The sequence below is a fragment of the Arvicanthis niloticus genome, chromosome 22 (genome assembly GCF_011762505.2).
Source record: "Arvicanthis niloticus isolate mArvNil1 chromosome 22, mArvNil1.pat.X, whole genome shotgun sequence".
Taxonomy (NCBI): Eukaryota; Metazoa; Chordata; class Mammalia; order Rodentia; family Muridae; genus Arvicanthis; species Arvicanthis niloticus.
The window spans coordinates 29,636,031-29,653,026 of NC_133429.1; the positions used below are offsets into that span (position 1 = coordinate 29,636,031).

Genomic DNA, 16,996 nt, shown 5'->3' on the forward strand with positions numbered 1-16,996 from the left:
TCTATTAAAACTGAGTGATGGGTAAATTACTAGCCATGGTGTTGGCTTTGCTTTTACTTAAACTTATTGTAGTGTTTCTGAAATTTTAATGCATTCACAGATTCATATATATATATATATATATTCATATATATATATATATATGAATACATGTTCAACTCAAGTTTGATTGGCAGTGTTAGGGATTTCAACAGCAATTTTTCCTTACTAACTGAAGAAATTAAACGTCCTATAAAGCAATCTTACCCTAATACACAAAATTGCATGCAAGCTGCAAACCAGTGCCCTTAGCATTGTGCTGGTATATGTTAATCACAGATAAATTACCAACTCATCAGTGGCCAGACGTTTTAGTAGAATTAATCTACATCAGGCATATCTGCTCCACTGATCTATTCATGACTTCTCTTTCCCACTCCCTTTCTTCCACCCTCTCTGTTCATTACTCATTCATAACCATGGGCTTTGTTTGTGAACCAAGCAAAACACCACCTGTACATGGTTCTGTTAATGAACACCATACTCCCTTTTGCTGGGCAACAAGCTTTCATACCACTCAACATTAGATTAACTTAAAACAGCTTGAATGCTAAACAACAGAATTTTCTTTATTAAAAAGTTCTGTGTCTGACACGGTTGTGTCTGTGTGTGAGGTGTGCACATGTCACCTACATATGAAGTCAGAAAACTAACTTGAGGGTCAGTCCTTCCTTACCTTCCTCGATATTTGATGAAGGGTTCCTTCCATTGATTGCTGATAAGCCCAGGAGATTGCTAGTGTCTTCTTGTCTTTCGCAGTCACCCATCTCATCTTTGGAGCATTGGGATTATAGACATGTAGCATTCACTTTGGGTGAGTTCTGGCAGTTCAAACCTTGGTCTTCGCCCTTCCATGGCAGGTGCTTTTGCCCACCAAGTCATCTTCCCATTCCAGAATTAATTCTTCCGTAGCCAGATGCTGGTTACTTGCACTGTCATTTTAGCACTAAAGAACCAGAGACAGATATCTAAAAAGTTACAAGTTCATAAGAGACTTAGTATTTAAAATGTGTGTGTGTGTATGTGTGTGTATGTGTGTGTGTGTGTGTGGTGAAAGGGGCTGTCAGCAGGTATTGGTGGATACTCAGCTGGTAATCCATGAACTACTTAAATCTGGCTCCACATAAAAGCTGTGTGTGCATGGCAGCCTGCCTCACGCCCTAGCCCAGGTGGACCAGGAAGAGGAAATACACCTAACACAAACTGACAAGCAAGACTAACCAAAACTGAGAGCTCTGGGTCCACGAGAAATGCTGCCTAAAGGTATAAGGAGGAGGGTTATCAAGGAAGACACTTGACATCATCTTCAGTCCTCTATGTGCACACATGTGCACTCACATATGAACATACATACACACATTCAAACATAGTGTCCAGACAAACATGTGCAATTAAATAGAAAGTTGTAGGCTGGAAAGATTGTTCAGTGGTTAAGGGCACTGACTGCTCTTTTAGAGGACACAGGTTTCATTCCCAACACCCACATGATGACTTATAACTATCTATAACTGCAGTTCCAGGAGAGAGTCTGCCCTTTTCTCTCCTCTGCAGGCACCAGATATGCATGTAGTACAAAGATATAGATGTAGACATAATACTCATACACAATTAATCAGTCAATCAATTGATCAATAGGTAAATAAGGTTGAGTGTACCTTAGGAATGATATGTAAGAATTACCTGTGATCTTCACACACACACACACACACACACACACACACACACACGCATGCATGTAGACACATACACATACAGACACAATTTAAAACAATTTTTGCTTAAATCTACAGACAGATTTAAGATACACAAAATTACATATTAGTATTCATATTTTAGAACTTTAATGGGCAAATTCTAGTGTATAGTGAGAATTATAAAAATATAATTTGAACATCTATCACTGTGGTATTTTCTATTTATGAGTGGATAATAAAGATAATGTGTTTGGCTCTAACACATTTTTATCTGTCATCAACCTTGGGAATCATTTGTGTCAATTTCTCTCCTGTTTTTATATTTTTACACTTTATCTTTCAAGTAAAAATTATTGGGTCTTAACTTTCCAATATTCCAACAGCATAAGTAGAATAAGAAAATGGCTGCTTGCCCAGTTTGTATTTTATCCACATGAAAACATCTGAGTCATGAGTGATGCTATGGCAATCTTAATAAATTGCTGAGGAAGCAAGAAGTTCATGCCAGGAAGATGAAGATGTTTAACCAGGGTGTCTTCTGCAGGAAAACAAAAACATCTGCATTCTCATTGCAATGGCGTGCATCTGAAAAGATTTTACCTCGTATTAGTAATGATACTGCTGAGGTTCAGAAAGACATCTTAACATATTTTAATTGACTTAAATCAGTTTGCATGCAGAAAAAAATGACCAAATAAACATTCTACAAAGACATAAGAGAGTCTTCAAAATTACCCCATGTGGACCGATAGCTTCAGAGGTTTCTGTTTTATGGCAGTAAAGAAGCAGAAACATCATGGTAGCAGGACATGATGGATGAAGGGTCTCATCACTTAATGACAGTTCGGAAACAGTCATGAAGAAAGGAATGAAGCTGGTACAGCCATGCCTTGCATGAACTCATCCCTCGAAGTACGCACCATCTTCTAGATTTACCTTCAGTGAATAAAGTCATGGTAGGTATAAATCAATCCCTAGTGCATAATTTGTTGTAAGTGGATTCACCTACCGGTGAGTTTAAAGCATGTGTAACTCCATCACACCCAAAAGCCAATCAGACAACCACCAAGCCTTTAACACATGTCCGTTGAGGGAGTATCAGATATAAACAATGAGTTTCTCAAATATCAAGAATTTGGAGAGTCAACATTAATGCTGATTACAAATACTCAAGTAAAACCAAGCATGGTTATGGGCCATTTTGAGAAAGGAGGCATAAAAGAAAGTGCACAGGCAAAAAGTAAAAGGCAGACTGCTCGAGCTTGCATAACTGTGAGCTTTCTGAATTCAGAAATTTTTACAGTAATTTGAAGCTTTGAATACAAGGAGACTTTCAGCCTGGCTTGGGTGTCATGTAAAGGTGTAGAATCTTTGACACATGACTGTGTCATCATTCATCTCTAAATCACACCACAAAGATGTGAACCTTCCTGAAGAATGGGAAGAGAACCTGTGTACCTGAAGTCAGAGTTATTTCATTACATGGAAGAAACATCCATAATCAAATAGGGAAGTGGGTCCCAAAGGCTGGAAAACTACTAAGAAAGAAAAATGACCTGTCAGGTAATAATTAACATTGCCCACAGGCTTGGTCCTGTCGCTGTCCTATAACCAGAACAGGCAATGGAGACTTCTTGCAGCACACTTCTCCCTGCAAAAGACCATTTTTTTCAAGCAGACATGACAATATTTTCCATGGACCTATCTTTCCAACTCTATATGGAAAATGAATAAATGGTATTTTATTCATTTTTTAAGTCATCTGGAAAGAATTTTTCTTACAAACTAAATCCTTTCAAAAGGAAATTCGGGGAGAAAGGGGAGGAAAGCAATATCAAACATGAGAGACAAATAATAGGAACAGAAAAATAAAAGCAATAAAAGGGATGAATAAAATTGAAAGACAGGGATATAAACGCTGCAATTTTATCTCTTATTGTTTTCTTCTGAATGATATTGAATGCAACAATTAACCTGGCACTCACCTCCACCCACACACACATCGACTCAGCATGAGTCCCTCACATCACTAGTTATGAGCCGCACTTTCCAGAAAACTGTTAACCTGCTCATTTGCAATCTCTTCTTTCCCCTAAATATTTTATTACATCAACCAGTGTGAAAGCCCCACTGACACCATATGTAGATGGACTGTCTCAAGAGCGCAATGTTTATATACCCTCTACATAAAAGTGAAACCTAGATGATACACACACATATACACACACACAAATATATATATATATATATTTGTTCAAATATATACATATATTTAAAATATGCTGTACATGTGTATTTCATATATGCCTGTGATTTATATGTTCAATAGTCTGAATAAAAATGACAAACATATATACCAAACATGATTCTGGGGGATATCCTTGGTGAACACGTGAAAAGCTTGAGGTGTGGAAGTTAAAGGATTCCCGCTTGATGATATAATTTCTGCAGGTTCAGTGAGGTGCAGGTTCTGTTTTCCCCTGGCTTCCCCTGCAATTATGAAATTGGTGTTAATGGTAATTGCTACAGAACTGATGAATCCTCACAGTCACACTCTTTTCCTCTAGTTCATTTTCCTGCAAACATTTTAACTGAATGATCATATCATTATTTTGAAGTTCATCCTCATTCTGCAGTGAATTCATCTGGAATGAAGCAGTCTCTTCACTGTTTTCCCTTTATACCTCTATTCCTCATAAAATGTTGGCATTTTGTCTTTGTCCTTTTCTATCTCTACCAGAAATGTTCTATTTCAGGATAAGGATGTAGCTCAGAGGTAGACTACTTTATTTAATATATGTGAAGCTCTAGGTTCAATCCTCAGCAGCGCACACCACCACCACCACCACCACCACCACCACCAACAACAACAACAACAACAACAGCAACAACATATGTCTTTCAATTTCACTATTTTTTTTCAATTTACAGAGCTGTAATATCTCACTGGTGTCATGTTTCAATACTATTTGGAGATAAAAGCAACTACAAAAATCAGAATGACTACAAAGAAGCATAGAATTATTTCTGGTTGTATAGGGGGATATTTTAGGAAAGTTGAAGGGTGCTTAGAAATATCGAGTGTCTAGAATTAGACCCAAGCCTCTCCATGCTCCCGTGTGCTACTAATTTGATCTACAGGTAACAAATATTATTGTGTTTGGCTCTATAACTGTGGTATTAACCAACAACAGATAGAAAACATGTTTTAAGGATTGGAATTGTATTGATCATGTCATTATTCCCTGAACACATGATATAGCAACTTATTCATATTGTGGTAGGTATAACCTGGGGATGAGTCAAAGTATATGGAATAATAAGGATTGCAACCAGATATAGATGGTACAGAAATCAGCATTTAAATAGTACAAGGATAATATTTACATAGTGCACAGTAACATTATGCTAATTGGGATTGGTTTGAAACATATATTCTTTTATATCCCAAAACATTTATTAAGTACCAGTTCTATGCCAGGTAGTGACTATATGGTGGAAAACCGAGCATTGTCTATCTGCTTACATAATTTAAAATCTAGTATATTAGTAGTATAATAGAAGTACACTGTATTGATTAATACATGGTCTCAGCCTTATTGTGAATTATCCAGGAAAAGATGGGGGGCTAACGTGGTTTCTATGGGTTTCATTTTCTATTGTTGGCCAATTTTTGATTTTTTAAATTATATGGCTTAAAATATTATTAGACTTCATGGTATATTAATAATACATTTAAATTAAAATTCAGCAGTTTTCCTTTATGTGTTTTCTTGACTCAAATAATTTTATTATTTTCACATTTATAGCTTTAGTTCAGAACTCTCTAAGTTACAAATGAGTATATCACAAATGTCCTATTTCCATACCTCAATGCTACATCAGACTCCGTGCGTTCAAAGAAAAATCTATCTTCTTTTTGTTATAAGGAATTGCTAATTTCATGTTCTCTGGATAACTTATCCATACATTCGTGCAAGAAATCCTGGGAAGATGTAGAGGAATTGTAATCCAGCAACATGACTGCTTTGACAAGGGATCATATCCAAAGACCTTCTAGGTCTATATGATCTGGCTGAGATGCAGATATTATGTCCTAGATTACAATGTGATCTAGCTGGAATACAGAGGTGCTCTTAGTACCTTTAATACCTAATAACGAAAGTAAATGTAATTTATAGAAGGAAGCAGCCATGTTTGCAAGTGACATCTAATTAACAGGCAGACAAAGTGAAGAAACAGGTATAGATTTGATGGAATGAGTCAGAGATAGGATACACCCAACTCTCCTGAGAACAGCACAGGAAAGAGAGACTACCTAGACAAAAAAAGAAAGAAGGGTGTGCGTGCATGACAGTTTTGTTGGGACAGTTTTACAGAGAGGGGTGGCAGGAAGAACAAGCCAGACACAGGTGAAAACAGAACAAGCCAGAGAATGTTAATGAGCCAGAAGATTAGACTATATTGTCAAAGTTAATATGAGGCCAGGCAGAGCAATTCAGTCAGAAGTTGAGAAAAACTGGATTGAATCAGTCAGCTTGGAAGATTAGATTGTATGGAGGAAAGGTACAAATTTCCAAGCCTAGACTTAGGGATAGTTACAACAGAGAAGAAAATGCTCTGGGCTCAGCCCAAGCAATGTATTTGCACAGCTCATCCCTTCATCTGAGGAAATAAAATCGACATTTACAAGTTTTTTTTTTTTTTTTTAATATTTTGTCTTCTTTGCTTCTTTCTTTTTTTCAAGTTTTTACCAAGACTTGTCAACAATGACCACCAAACATGTCCGGTATGCATTCTTTTTACCAAATTTCAGTTCTATTTTCTAGGTTCAAGACAACAAAATACTCTCACCTGAATTCTTGGCTAGCTTTTTAAATGGTACTCTTCAAATTCATACCTATTGCCTGTGGCCCAGTCACTCTACACATTGTGATCAAATGATTCTTTTAAAATTTTTTTATTCTATTTACTCTCCTAAGTAGCTTCATTATTGTCTTCTGTTTCTCTTGGGATAAAACCATAAATCCCTAATGTGTTTTTCTGAACCGTTTCAATCCTCAGTTCAATTTACACACCCATTCCACAAATTACACTGGTGTAAATTACACTATGCACATTTCCTGATTTAACAGCATTTGCAACTGTTTCAACTGAGTAATGCTTCCACAAATACCAGAAATCACACTGGGACACTGTCTGTCTGTCTGTCTGTAGTATTGTTGAATCTTCATTCCTTGACGAAGTGTGGAATTATTTTAAAAGTTTCCCTCCACCCATGATTTTTGTGACTACAAGTGTTAAAATGTTTTCCCATGCATTCAAAGACCACCACTGAAGTTCTGGAAGGGAAACTGTGCAGGAAGAGAACAGAACAAGGAGTCCATTATGGTGAGCACAAGGTAAGTTGGTGAATATGCATAGCCACCCATCCTCCTCCTTGGAGGCCTTCACTTGTTTCTATAGATAAAGAGGAAGCAAATACTTTAACCACTGTCAACATTTATTAGCTGAACTGCAACACATTTTGCCTTAAACTTATGGTCTATATCTACCATTTTGTATTTTCTCTTTAGTACATAATTATGTGTAAGTCTGTTTGCTAACTGCATATTTACAGACTCCTCAACTGACTGTACTATAAAAATACAGGGAGTTATTATGCACATCTACAGTATATCTATAGCTATGTTGTATACATCAATAGACCTTAAAATTCTATGAGCCCTTTGGTACAAACAGAATTCATCACCTCACATAACTACAAATACGACACTGGTTATAGTTGCAATAACGATAAGGCCAGTAGAGAGCAGTGCATGCACTAACTTTTAAAATAGTCTTTGAATTACAATTAACAGAAATCATATCCCTTATTGTTTTAAATTTTATAGTTTAGCCATTTAATGAAGATAGGCTTCTTTTTACTTGATAATTGAGGCACTTCAACATCTTGCTGAAGTTTTCCATGTCCTTTGTGTGCCCCTATGTTATTTCTTTTGGTGTAATAAAATAATAAACAAAACCAGTATCTAGATAGATGCTGGAGAGTGTAGAAGGCCACAGATAGGTAGAACTCACATTCAAATAGCTACAAATAGAAAGATGCTCTCTGAGTGCGTGGGAGAAAGGATGCATGCACCTTTGATTCCAGAGTCTAGAGGTTGGAGGTGTCTTATTCTGTCGTTCTCTGCCTCATTTCCTTGAAGCAAGATCTCTCACAGAGACTTAGGGTAGACAAACCTGGTTTTTGGGGTTGGACTCATAGCTAACAAACCCCAGGAACACTGTTTCATATGCCCTCTTCAGTGCTAGGTTATAGGTGCTTGCCCACACTCTACTTTTTCATGAGCTGTGGGATCCAAACGCAAAGCATCATGTTTGGAAGCAAGCAATTTTAACCACCAAGCTATGTCACCAGTGCAATATAAATAAAAAGAAGTGGTGTGTGTGTGTGTGTGTGTGTGTGTGTGTGTGTGTGTGTGTGTGTGTGTGTGTGTGTGGGGGTAATATTTAAGAGTAAAATTCTAGGAAAACTCTGAAAATATATTCAACATTTTGACGAAATATTTTGAAATTAGGCAAGAAAGGTTATATAGCTCTGTTCTCATAAGCATAGCAATAGCATTGCAATTAAATACAATATATGCATGATAATTGAGCTTTTGAATATGTAGGTGAGCCTGTTTGTCTATGTCTGTGTCACACACACACATTCAAGGCAGTGTGTGTATATACTGAAAAGGCTTTGTAGTAGTTTATTCCTTGTGAGTGGGCTTTTGGAATAATCCTTGGATTGTTTACCATATGGACTGGCTCAATCTTAAATATTCAATGCAATATCCTTATGAAAAATAAAATTGACTACACAAAGAGCTGGTGGCGCACGCCTTTAATCCCAGCACTTGAGAGGCAGAGGCAGGCAGATCTCTGAGTTCAAGGTCAGTCTGGTCTATAGAGTGAGTTCCAGGACAATCTGGCTACTCAGAGAAACTCTGTCTGGAGAAGGAAAAAAAGAAAGAAAGAAACTTATAGGATAAATAAAAGCTAACCAAAATGTACCTACCTTATTTTACCTAGGTAAGGGCATGAGATTTTTTTTCTATTTTTTCCACAGTGAAGGACAGCTCCAGCTTGAAAGCCTTGATAAAAATATATATTATACTTGATATGGCATAGTTGATCTATACTACATCCTAGATAATAGGTACCAGGAGACACTAATGCCGAGTTAAAACTTTCATTTGTCCGTTTCCTTTTCATTCACAGTGAAATTTCCAAGAAGCTATCATAAAGCCTTAAGCGGATCTAATACAGGAATTGATGATTTGAAGAAGAAATAAAACTTCTTTAAAATCTTCAGGGGAGGAAACGTTGTGAACACACTGCAGTACAGCAAGCAGATCTGCCTGAGATCTGTACAGACTCAGAGAGGTCTAAGAGTCAGGAAAGTCAAGATCCAGAAAGGATAGTTCAACTCAGTATCTGAAGAGTCAGAAAGGTGAGAAGCTGGTTGGGGGTCGGGAGAGTCCACTCTAGGGAATCATAATTTGCCCTCACTAATTTTAGAAATTCATGTTTTGGATCAGAAAGATCACATTTAAATTGTACCATTTTTCCCCTTATAAATTATAATATTAGAGGATGAAAACAACCATGGAACTCCCTTGAATGTGCTGACCATGTCAATGGCAAGGTTAGCCCTTAAACTTGCTAATTACTGACATCTATGGTTTTTGGCATGCCTAGTGTAAATTCTGTTACTAGCCCCAATTACTGTACTGTGAGAGAATGTGAGAAGAATTCAAAAAATGGCCCTCATGTCTATTTCTTCCTAATATCTTTAATTAATCCTACAGTGCCAAATTTAGAGGGAAATTTTACTGCTGGCTGGAATAAGGTAAGCTGGATTTAAAGAAATTAAAACTACAAGTTTTCTAGAGAAAGTTACTTGAATTCTCTTTTAAATGAGGCTAAAATCGGGGCCCAGGAGATAGTTCATCAGGTAATGTGTTCGTGAACAAGCCTGATGCCCCGAGTCCAAACCCCAGCACCCACTTGGTAGAAGGAGTGAACTGACTCTGACCTCCAGTCCTGCAACCTTGGCACTTTTGCATATTTCTCTTCTACACATAAACACCTCACAAATATATGCAATAAGAATCACATGAAACTGAGATCCAAAGTAAGGCCTTAGGTGTTCGGGGTCCTCATTAAGGATCAAGGTGGTGAGTGCATTCACCATTGGTAAATTCTTAGCATAATGGAAAATTCACTGACGTCATCACTGCCTGCCTTACTTTTCCGTTAAATCCTTTAGGAGATCTTGGCAGCTCAATTAGGTGTCCCTAATCAAAGTCTGAAGTATGTCTCTTCATGACTAGTGGGGGGTGGGGAATCACCTTATTGTTTACATGCAAGAAAGAAAATATCCCTAGTTTCTCCTGAAAGAAAATGAACAACTTCCAAAACAGTTAACAGTACAGATTTCCTTCCTTTTTTTGTTTCTGTATACATTTAAAACATACAAATTTATAGTGTCATTTCTTCTTGGGGATACATCATATACTAATTTCATGCTTCTGAACCCATTCTAATTATTTTATTAAACCCCTCAAAAATAGCATGGAGATTTCTTATTTCTAACTTTATCCCAAGTCCATTGTCCTGGTCAGTAAGAAATACAAGGGTAGCATTTAAAAAGTGGTTTTTAAAAATCATTTTATTCATTTACATTACAAATGATATCTCCCTTTCATATTACCCCTTCACAACCCTCCCATCCCATCCCTTCCTCTCCCCCCACCCCTTTTGCCTCTATGAGGGTGCTATCAAGTAGTACAATGTGATCCTTCTGTGGGCTGTCTTTGTAATTCTTCTATTGCTGTGAGGAGACACCATGACCAAGGTGACTCTTAGAAAAGGTAGCACTTAATTAAAGACTCGTTTGTTTTCAGTTTCAGAGGGATAGTCCATTATCATCATGGGAGAGAGCATGGTCGCAGGTAGGCGTGATGCCAGAGCAGTAGCAGAGAGCTTTACAAATTGATCTGTGACCAGGCTGCTGGAGAGTGCAGCGCTGGGCCTGGCTTGGTGTTTGAAACCTCAAAGCCCACCCCCAGTGACACACTTGCTCCAACTAAGACACACCCACTCCAACTAAGACAAGCCTACTCCAACTAAGACACACCTACTCCAACTAAGACACACCTACTCCAAAAGGACACACCTCCTAATCTTTCCAAACTGTTCACTAATTGGGGACTAAGCATGCAAATATACAAGACTATGGGAGCCATTCTCATTCAAAGCCCAACATGAGCCCTGCCTTAAGGGCATAACAATTCTCTTTCCAGAAAAAAGAATTTTCCTATATAGTATTTGCTGTCATCAGGTCTCGTATAAAAATAGCGAGACATACGTGGAAATATTACTAAGATAAAATACACAAAATGAGGTCCTACAGAACCAGAGTTTATGAATACCTCTACCTAAAGGTATCTACTTTATTGGTGATTTATATTTATATTTTCATTTTCTCTCTTCATCAAAGCTAAGCAAAAGCTACAGATTAATGCTTGGTACACAGCAGGTGGTTAAGGAACATTGAATAAATGGAAAATCTTTGACTCAGGGCTGCCTGGGGCCATGGCTTAGTAAGCCAGTGGTAGAGTGCGCAAGCATGTGGCTTTTGCCCCTGTAGTCTTGTTAATAATCTTCAGTATCTGGCACAACAGATACAATCTTTTACTCAGAGTTAACTAAAACATTTAACTTCATAGTGATGAAAAAACATTAAATATTGTGAGAACCCCACTCAAAATGAGAAACATGGAGAAATACTGAGGAAAGATGAACTGTGTACAGTTTTTTCTTGTATTTGTGCTTTATCATACCTCTTCTATCCCCTGTGCTGTCTGAAAAGACATAAATATCAATTTAGGAAAATCAGAGGTTTGGCTACATAATAACAAGAGGAAGTTAAAAGTTTTGAATTTAATTCTTTTATTGAAAGAACACCCCTGACTTCAGCTGTGAATTCAAAATGACATTCTGTTTCTTTCTGGTTTTTTTTTTTTTTTTTTTTTTTTTTTTTTTTGTTGTTGTTGTTGTTTTTGTTTTTCATGACAGGGTTTCTCTGTGTAGCCCTGGCTGTCCTGGAACTCATTCTGTAGACCAGGCTGGCCTCGAACTTAGATACCTGCCTGCCTCTGCCTCCCAAGTGCTGGGATTAAAGGAGTGCACCACCACTGCCCTGCAACGTCCTGTTTCAAAACGAACCTTTCAGTGTATGCCAATCACAACTAAAGATGATAATCAAAAATAATTTCAAATCATTTCACATTATGTGAACCAAATAGACATAAACAAGACATCCACAAATCAGAGAGACTTTACAGAATCATGTTATTCCCCCCACAAAAGGCAGAGTAAAATATTATATTTATAGTTTGTATGATGATGATGATGTGGATACAGATAAGATCCTGCATCTGAGAAATAATTACTCAGATTTCAGCTGTCCTGCCTTTAAGACTCTTTTTTTATTAGTTTGAGGTAAATTAAAAATAATGAGAATTGACTTTTAAATTTTTCACTTCATCTTTAATTTTCTGATATCCAACTCTGAATTAGTAACTCTTCATTCTGCTCTTAGCAAGTTTTATTGTAGATGCTACCAAACAATTTCCCTCTTATTATTTATAGTTTCTTTTGTAATTGGAATGAAGTGAAAGATTCATTACATTTCTGTTAATTATGTTATTTTTACTATTTGACTCTCAATGGCTTATTTTTTTCATAGTCTATGACAAACTCTTGATTTTAGTCAGATATATCTATCTGCTCCCCTAGCTTGACTCACTTTTCCTCTGGGATTCTGTATGTTGTACCTCTGTCCTTAGTGAACCTAAAATTATACTAGAACTAATTTAATTGCCAGCTTTTTCACTCTCTACACAGTATGTAGTTCCTAATTTATTGTTTCATATACTACATTATCTCAAGTGCCTAGAACAGTGTTTAGCATACAGTAAGAATACAAAGAATCTGTTGAAGCAACAAACAACTAGTTACCCAAACATAGTAAGAAAAAAAAACATAGATGTCTTCTAATGATAAGTTTAAAACATTTACATACTGGAGTAAAGGCTGAGTCTTCCTCTTAGTTTAATGCCATTTTGACAAAGCCATATGAGTTACGAAAGCTATTGTGATACCTTGAATCAAAATAATTCAAATCAAAAATAATTTCTAACACTCAAGTTGATAGAGTTTCAGTTCAAAGCTGCTGTTTTTCTCATATGAAACTGTGCTTGCTATACCCCATTTAAAACTTGGCTAAACATATTTCCTTGGTATGCTAATGCCTTTTGCAAACCTTTTCTTGATTCTGCCATGTAATTTAAAAAGATTCAATTAAAGGAAGAGGATTTAACTAGCTTTGAATGAAACTTCTAGCAAGAACAGATTTTTATATTTCAGAGCAGACAGTTGTTTTATTATTAGCTGTATTGGTTTACACTGGAAACAGAATGATTGCCTCCATAAGTTCCTGCCTCTGACTAGATCTCCAGCAAAGTGAAGAGTGCCTAGTGGAGAGGGAAGGGGGAGACTCTGAATGAGAATAACACCTGTGATTCTGAAATAAATGTCTGAAACACTAAGTATTCAACAAGGTAAAGTATTAGCTTTTATTTCCCCCAAAACATAGGCTCTCCTGGAGATAGGTGCTAATGTTACCAAGCAAGAGGTTCAGTATCTCTGAGCCTTAGTTTGTTTATCTCTAATATAAAATAAAAATATCTACCTTTCTGGATTGAAAAGTCTGGGAGAATATCAAACACACGCCCAATCCTTGAACACATGAGATGATTAATAAGGTATTCATTAATTTAAATTAATTCTATTGAAAACGTGTTTACCAATAAATTAAACCACTAATTACCTTCTAAGGAAATAATATAGTGACTGGATAACCAAACAGCTAAGACTAAAATGTAATTACATGTATTTCAACAACTCTAGTAGAAATAAAAAAGAAATAGTACATGAATAAGTCAAGCCCACTGACTCTGTTGAAACACGATGTTTGGAACTTCAGTGACCACACAATCATGCATGAGACCTGAGCATGGGCACATATATTCAAGCACAAGAAGAAACTGAAGACACTTTTTTATGTCTCTCCTTGTCTCAGAAAGACAATGACAAATGCTAGTTCTCAAGTAAATTTAATGAAAACAAGTGGTTACGCATGCTGACTCAATAATTTTCTACAAGTGTTTAAACAGAAGCTGAAGATGCTGAATTTATCAATACTAGAAATAATAACCGACGGCTACCTTGTGAATGATGCGTCCTCTTCTAGTTCTTGAAAAAAATAAAAGGAGACAACGTGAAAGAAACATGGCAGAGTAAATTCTCAGTCAAGGCCCTCAAAATGTAAGAAACATGTTATCAAACGTTTCTGATAAAGAGCCTTTGGGAAACAAAAAAAAAAAAAATCAAAAATTCTTCCATCATAAACCTCACAATCTGAAGTTCATTTGGAAATGGATACAATTAAGGCTTTTACATAGATGAATCCAATTGCTGATGCACAAATTTTATATCACAAATTATGTTTAAAGTATTACATTAATGGCCAAGGGGCTGGTAAGTTTTCATCCTCGGTTACTAGATTAGCCTTGATATTTTGTGCAAAACCTTGAAACACACGATACTACCAAGACAAACAATTGAGTTTCTTCTTCCTCTTACCCCCTTTAGGGCATATGTATACTGATGCTCACTTAAGAGTTACAGATTCCTTCCCCTGCAATGCTTTCTTTCTATGGCACTAAGGGAACTTGCTACTGTGCGGAATTCTACTCTTTGTTCACTGTTTGTCACATGACAAGGACTAAGTAGAAAAAAAGAGTGTAAGTCTTGTCAACCTTTGCATGACAAGTCCCTCGCATAGTCCTTAAAATAATAAATAGGTAATAATATAATAAATATATAATTAGTAGTTTATGCTAATAAATTTATAGAGTCTACTACTCTTAAAAAAACATTAAGAGTTATTTTACCATTAATTATGTGTTTGTGAGGGTTTGTGCATGAGAGTGCCAGTGGCTGAGGAGGCCAGAGGTGTCAGAGATCCCTGGAGCTGGAGTTAGGAGAACAGAGTTGAAGCCATCGATGTAGGCACTGGGAACAGAACTAGAGACCTCTGAAAGAGCAATGTATGCTCTTAACCATTGTTCCATCTCTGTAGCAAGAAAGAGTATATCCTTTCATTTTATTATCCTTAATTTAAAAAGTATAATTACATAATTTCCCTGATTCCTACCTCTAATCTCTATGTACTGATGTTGCCTTTATCTCATTGTGGTCTCTATTTCTCTAATTGTTTTACAAATACATAATTTATATGTAATTATATTATTTATATATTTTCTATATAATTTGTGCATATACATATTTTCCTAAATATATAAATGTATCCCACCCAGTCCATATAATGTTACTTGTATGTTTATGAACTTGGAGTACATTCTTTTCCATCAAAAGCTCAGAAACAGCAGAGACCTTGCAAATTAGGATCAGTTCCCTCCTATTACCTGATCACTTTCCAACTGAATGAAGCGGTTTCTTTGACAGATGAAGAACCTGGAGATCTACAAGGGACTGTGAGTTTGTCAGATAATAGGAGTGATGAAGAGTTGAATTTCATGATCAAAGTTCTTAAACTTAAAACTCTTAGAAGATGCATATATTGGAATACTACATTCAGCGTGTCTCTAAGGATCCGTTGAATAGATAGATGGCCAATCATCTTTGACTTTTCAATTACTGCTGAACTCCTGCGGCTTTCCCCCTCTTGGTGTCATTAGAAGAATGTAGCATTGGTCATATGCAAAAATACTCGTCGAATACTCGAATACTCTGCAATCCAGTGGGTCTACCTCTGAGAGTCTCTGGGTCACAATGATGATTTAGCTGTCACATGGAAGGGGCTGCACCGTCATCTCAGCACTTTGCCCACTCCTCTCTGTAAAGCCCAGAGGAGGTTTCTCCATGTTTCTTCATGATTTGATAAGGAAATGAGGCTTGGTGAAAATTTAGTGAAAGTTGGGAATAAAGGACCCACAGTCAGTATTTGAAGGCTCTAGGAACTGAAACATGATCCACTGACTCTGAAATAAGGCCTTTCACATTATCTACCTGTAATTCGGAGGGTGCAGAGAAAAAAATTGAATCCCCAGGGATTCAGATGTAATAAATGGTACCAAACATCGGTGGCTCAACTCTTGTCATGCATGCTAACTAATCAATAAATAACACCTCTGAATGCAAGTTTCTTCTAGATTAACATGAGAGGATCTCATATAATACAAACATATAATAAAACAGACAGAAACTCATTTTTTTTTATTTTAAAACCTTTTAAGGAAGTTTGCTTGTAAAGGCAAGTTATTTTCCTAGCTCCTAAAAATGAACACTGACTTGAAGAACCCTGGCCCTCCGTCGGTTACCTTGTACTGTTGAGAGTGGCCATTCTAAACAAAAAGCTTCAACAGAAATTAACCACAACTACAATGATATAGCAGCATCTCCCATAGCTGGTGGTGTTTCCTCTGGAAAAGGATGTGGAAAAGACAGGTTGAAATGATTCTTAATCTGAAAAGAATTCTGTCCCCACCTTTCTACTCCTGTCTCTCTCCCGTTTCTGTGTCCTTTTCCTCTGTGTTCGAGTGCATTCTGACCATTATGCTTGGGTGGAAAGTTGAAAAACAGCAAACCTGCTTACAGCCAAGCCAGGGCTCCTGATGGGTGGATGAGCAAAGTTCTAGGGCTGAGCGTTCCTTTCTCAGCTCCTGGCCAGGCAGGCGCTCGCGGATACCTGCCCTGCTTGGCGCCGCACTGAAGATTCGCCGCGGCGGAACAGTTGAGTCTCCATCTGGCTACCAACCCACCCAAGCTTTCTTCTCCTCCATCACCACCTTCCTGCCTCCCCCTCCTCCCCCTCCTTTCCGTCTTCCCTCTCCACCCCCGCCCCCAATCTCCTCCTCTTTTTCTCACTACAAGCGGTTGCTGATGCTGAAGCTGAGCGTCACTTCGGCTCCCACGGCAGACATGGCGACATTGACAGTGGTCCAGCCGCTTACTCTGGACAGAGGTAAGGGAGCGGCTGGTCCGTCAGGCCACACAGTCCGCACCGCTTCGCCCTCCGCCCTGACCAGTCCCACAGGGAAGGCAGGATGCGCTCCGGCAGG

At 37.4% G+C, this 16,996-nt stretch overlaps 1 protein-coding gene and 1 long non-coding RNA gene across 7 annotated transcripts in view; one reads left to right on the top strand and one right to left on the bottom strand.

Moving 5' to 3' along the window:
- Window positions 1-711: 711 nt before the first annotated feature.
- LOC143436158 (uncharacterized) overlaps window positions 712-16,996 on the bottom strand; it is a 95,799-nt gene continuing 79,514 nt past the window's right edge. For all 3 annotated transcript variants that reach the window (XR_013106356.1, XR_013106355.1, XR_013106357.1), the window contains 3 exons: window positions 4,091-4,223; window positions 2,469-2,669; window positions 712-2,318 (listed from right to left, as the gene is read on the bottom strand). This is a non-coding gene — a long non-coding RNA (uncharacterized LOC143436158). The remainder of the gene's footprint in view (window positions 2,319-2,468; window positions 2,670-4,090; window positions 4,224-16,996) is intronic.
- Window positions 16,488-16,996, top strand: part of Lin7a (lin-7 cell polarity scaffold A) — a 140,085-nt gene continuing 139,576 nt past the window's right edge. Inside the window, exon 1 of one of the 4 annotated variants that reach the window (XM_076920153.1) lies at window positions 16,488-16,899. In XM_076920153.1, the coding sequence (XP_076776268.1) occupies window positions 16,818-16,899 (82 nt within the window). In that variant the 5' untranslated portion in view covers window positions 16,488-16,817. The remainder of the gene's footprint in view (window positions 16,900-16,996) is intronic. The other 3 variants (XM_076920152.1, XM_076920154.1, XM_076920155.1) reach the window with 3 other exon arrangements.